The sequence below is a fragment of the Eumetopias jubatus genome, unplaced genomic scaffold (genome assembly GCF_037043125.1).
Source record: "Eumetopias jubatus isolate StellerSeaLion01/CBP00866 unplaced genomic scaffold, mEumJub1_p1.0 scaffold_1, whole genome shotgun sequence".
Taxonomy (NCBI): Eukaryota; Metazoa; Chordata; class Mammalia; order Carnivora; family Otariidae; genus Eumetopias; species Eumetopias jubatus.
Window position 1 is genome coordinate 161,954,797 of NW_028274807.1, and position 2,894 is coordinate 161,957,690.

The window sequence follows — 2,894 nt, forward strand, 5'->3', positions numbered from 1 at the left end:
ACTGGGGCATTTGCACATACCGGAAATTGCAACGGTAAAAAGAGGGAGAAGGGAAGAATACACAGACAATAGGCATGACTGCAGGGTGTGCTACAAATTTTCAAGGATCTGAGGGCCTCCATACTTAGGATTTTTAAAAAGGCTTCTTGATATGTGACTGGAGAAAGGAGGCCCATTTCGTAAATGGTGCTGGGACAAGTCAGTATCCACATGGCAAAATGAAGTTGGATCCCTACTTCACACCACATCCCAAAAAATAATTCCAGACACATCAACAATCTCCATTTGAAAGAGAAAACTTTAAGAGGAGTTTTCTCTGGGGGAATATCTTTCCAAACTTGGGGTTGGGAACAATATCTTAAACAAGGTATAAAAAGCTCACTAAGCATACAAAAATTGGTAGATTTGATTGCAATAAAACTAAAAATTTGTTTTTTACCAAATGACCGGTGAAAAGACAAACCACAAAAAGCAAGAATACATCTGGAATATGTACAACAGGCAAAGGATTAGTATCCAGAATACATAAAGAACTACAAATCCACAGGAAGAAGAGAAGCAATGAGCAAAAAGATCACAGCAGGCATGTGTTAGAGGAGGAAACGGGTGCACAGATGAGCATGGGAAAAGCTGTTCAACTTCACTAGGATGCAGGGAAGTGCAAGTTAAGGTCCCAACGAGATATTTCATAACAATTAGACTCACAGTGAGTAAGACATCTGATAGTACCAAGGATTTGAGAGAATACAGATCAACTGGAATATGTAGTGGTTGAGTGTGACACCTGGTCTGGCCACATTGAAAATCACTTTGGCATTTTCTTTTTTTTTTTTTTTTCCCATTCAACAATTTTATTTAGCTCTAAGCTCAATATTCCCTACAAATATATCACATTTGTATTTTTTTGTTTTATAAAATATTGCTTCCCCTAAAAGAAGATGCCTTTTCATCTTTGTTTTTATGAATATTATGGAGATTACTCACAATTGGGCATTAGAAATAGCCAATAAATATTAAAGTAGAGGAAAATGTTCAAAACATACATAATATAGTTACAGGTCACTATATGTCCAGACACAAAATGATTTCAATTTCATCTCTCAATACCTGGGACAATACTGCTGTCTCAAACTACTAGACATTTCAGTAAGAACGGCAAACTGATATATATAAAACAAGAATTTTTTTTTAACAATAGGCTGCTTTTTTATATTAAATATTAGTATAAAATGGTAGTATCTATAAGATAAACTATTATACTTGGAAATAACTATTTTGTAATTTTGAAATGAATTCATTGTGGGGGAAAACAGTTTTAAAAGGATTTAAAATGTGAAATGCTTCTCAAGGTACGTAATTTACTGGTCTTTTGTAGAGTTTACCTGAAGTGATCTTTTACAGAACAGAAATGCAAAAATGCAGGAAGATAAAATACCCTAAAGCAAAATTCCAAACTATAAATCTTACAAAATTGGTATACCACACATAGTGTGAAATACAGATGTCAAATTGTTTGGGCACTGTTTTTTGATCACTTGTTAAAGAAATACATTACAATTAAAATATTTTGGTACCATTTAAATACTGTTATTCAAAAATTCTGATTTTTGACAAGGATAGAATACCAGAAAATTTTGCTTTGAATTTTGGAAAGTTTTTTCCCCCTAAAACATTAACTTTTTTGAATACGTATCAAAAAAGTGAAGTCTAATGTGATTCATAAATAGTGAAAAATAAGCAATTGTCTACCTTCATTTTGTTAGATTTTTCTGATAAGGTTAAGTTCTCATTCAACATGCTCTCTTAGTCAAAAGCAAATTCTGGTTTCTTTGGCAGTATGTACAAATAACTTCATTCCACATCTGTCATTTCCATTCCATCATTTTCTTTAACATATACCACAGAACCCAAGGTTTTCTCTGAAAGAGATCCTGAGCCAATCTCTTTACTTCTTGTAAAGTGTTCTTCGTTTGTGTCTTCTAATCTTATTTTCTTGGTGTTTTGAAATAATTGAGTCACTGGTTCCAACTTGCTTTTCTCAGTCCCTCGCATCAAATGATCATCCACTTTTGAATCCATATGCATAGCAGATACCTGAGTAGCAGATTTACTAAGGGAAAATCCCATTGGGATGGTTGAATAAATATACTTTGCAGGTACCTCTTTAAGTAGTGGGAATGTTTCTTCAACTTGATTGCTGGGAAAAACAGGAATTGTTAGTCTCTTCAAATGTGAAATTACTTTTGAAATAGAGGTGCAAACTTAATCAAGATCATCAGAGAACAGCTATAAAAATCTAGTTACCTATTTCACCCGAACAGAACTGCCCTCTTCCGAGAGGATGCAGCAGCAGAACCCGACCTAGGAGACTCCCCGAAAACCGGCTCCTGGCTACGGCTGGAGAGCTCAACAACCTCCCAGTGCCCAAAAGCAGCTCTAGGGAGTAACGAGTCCACTGAACTTGGGTCCAAAACGGTACCGTATCCCGAGGGGGAAAAAATTGCAACAAAGCTGCAATAGTGAAGCAGCAGGTGTTTTAGAGCCGAAGGAAGAAGGCAGGAGGAGATACAGCCCTGCGCATGCGTGTTCTATGTGGGTGCGGCGGCCGCAGGCAGGGAGTAAGAATTAAATGATGAAGAAGCGGGCAGCGGCTGGTTACTAGGAGACGGGACGCTCGTGTGGGACGTCTAAGCGCTGCGTGGGCGTACGCCTGCGCGGCCTGGCATTTTCTTGTTAGGTTGACCATTCACATACCTTATAACGCTGTAAATCTACTCCTCGGTCTTACACAAGGCATGTACAAGAAGATTTCATAGCAGCACTGTTAGTAATGGGGGTGGGGAGAAAAATGACCTAAATACTCATTGACAGGAGAATGCAAAAATAAATTGCAG

The 2,894-nt window shown here is 37.2% G+C and overlaps 1 protein-coding gene across 1 annotated transcript; it reads right to left on the reverse strand.

Moving 5' to 3' along the window:
• Nucleotides 1-1,632: 1,632 nt before the first annotated feature.
• LOC114207816 (uncharacterized protein C2orf15-like) lies at nucleotides 1,633-2,541 on the reverse strand. Its single transcript, XM_088027104.1, has one exon. It carries the CDS (start codon nucleotides 2,125-2,127, stop codon nucleotides 1,852-1,854), a length of 276 nt encoding a protein of 91 aa, XP_087883230.1. The 5' UTR covers nucleotides 2,128-2,541; the 3' UTR covers nucleotides 1,633-1,851.
• Between the last annotated feature and the right edge of the window lie 353 nt (nucleotides 2,542-2,894).

Excerpts from the sequence above, each read along its gene's own strand:
- LOC114207816 (XM_088027104.1), bottom strand. The coding sequence starts at position 2,127 with ATGGGATTTTCCCTTAGTAAATCTGCTACTCAGGTATCTGCTATGCAT.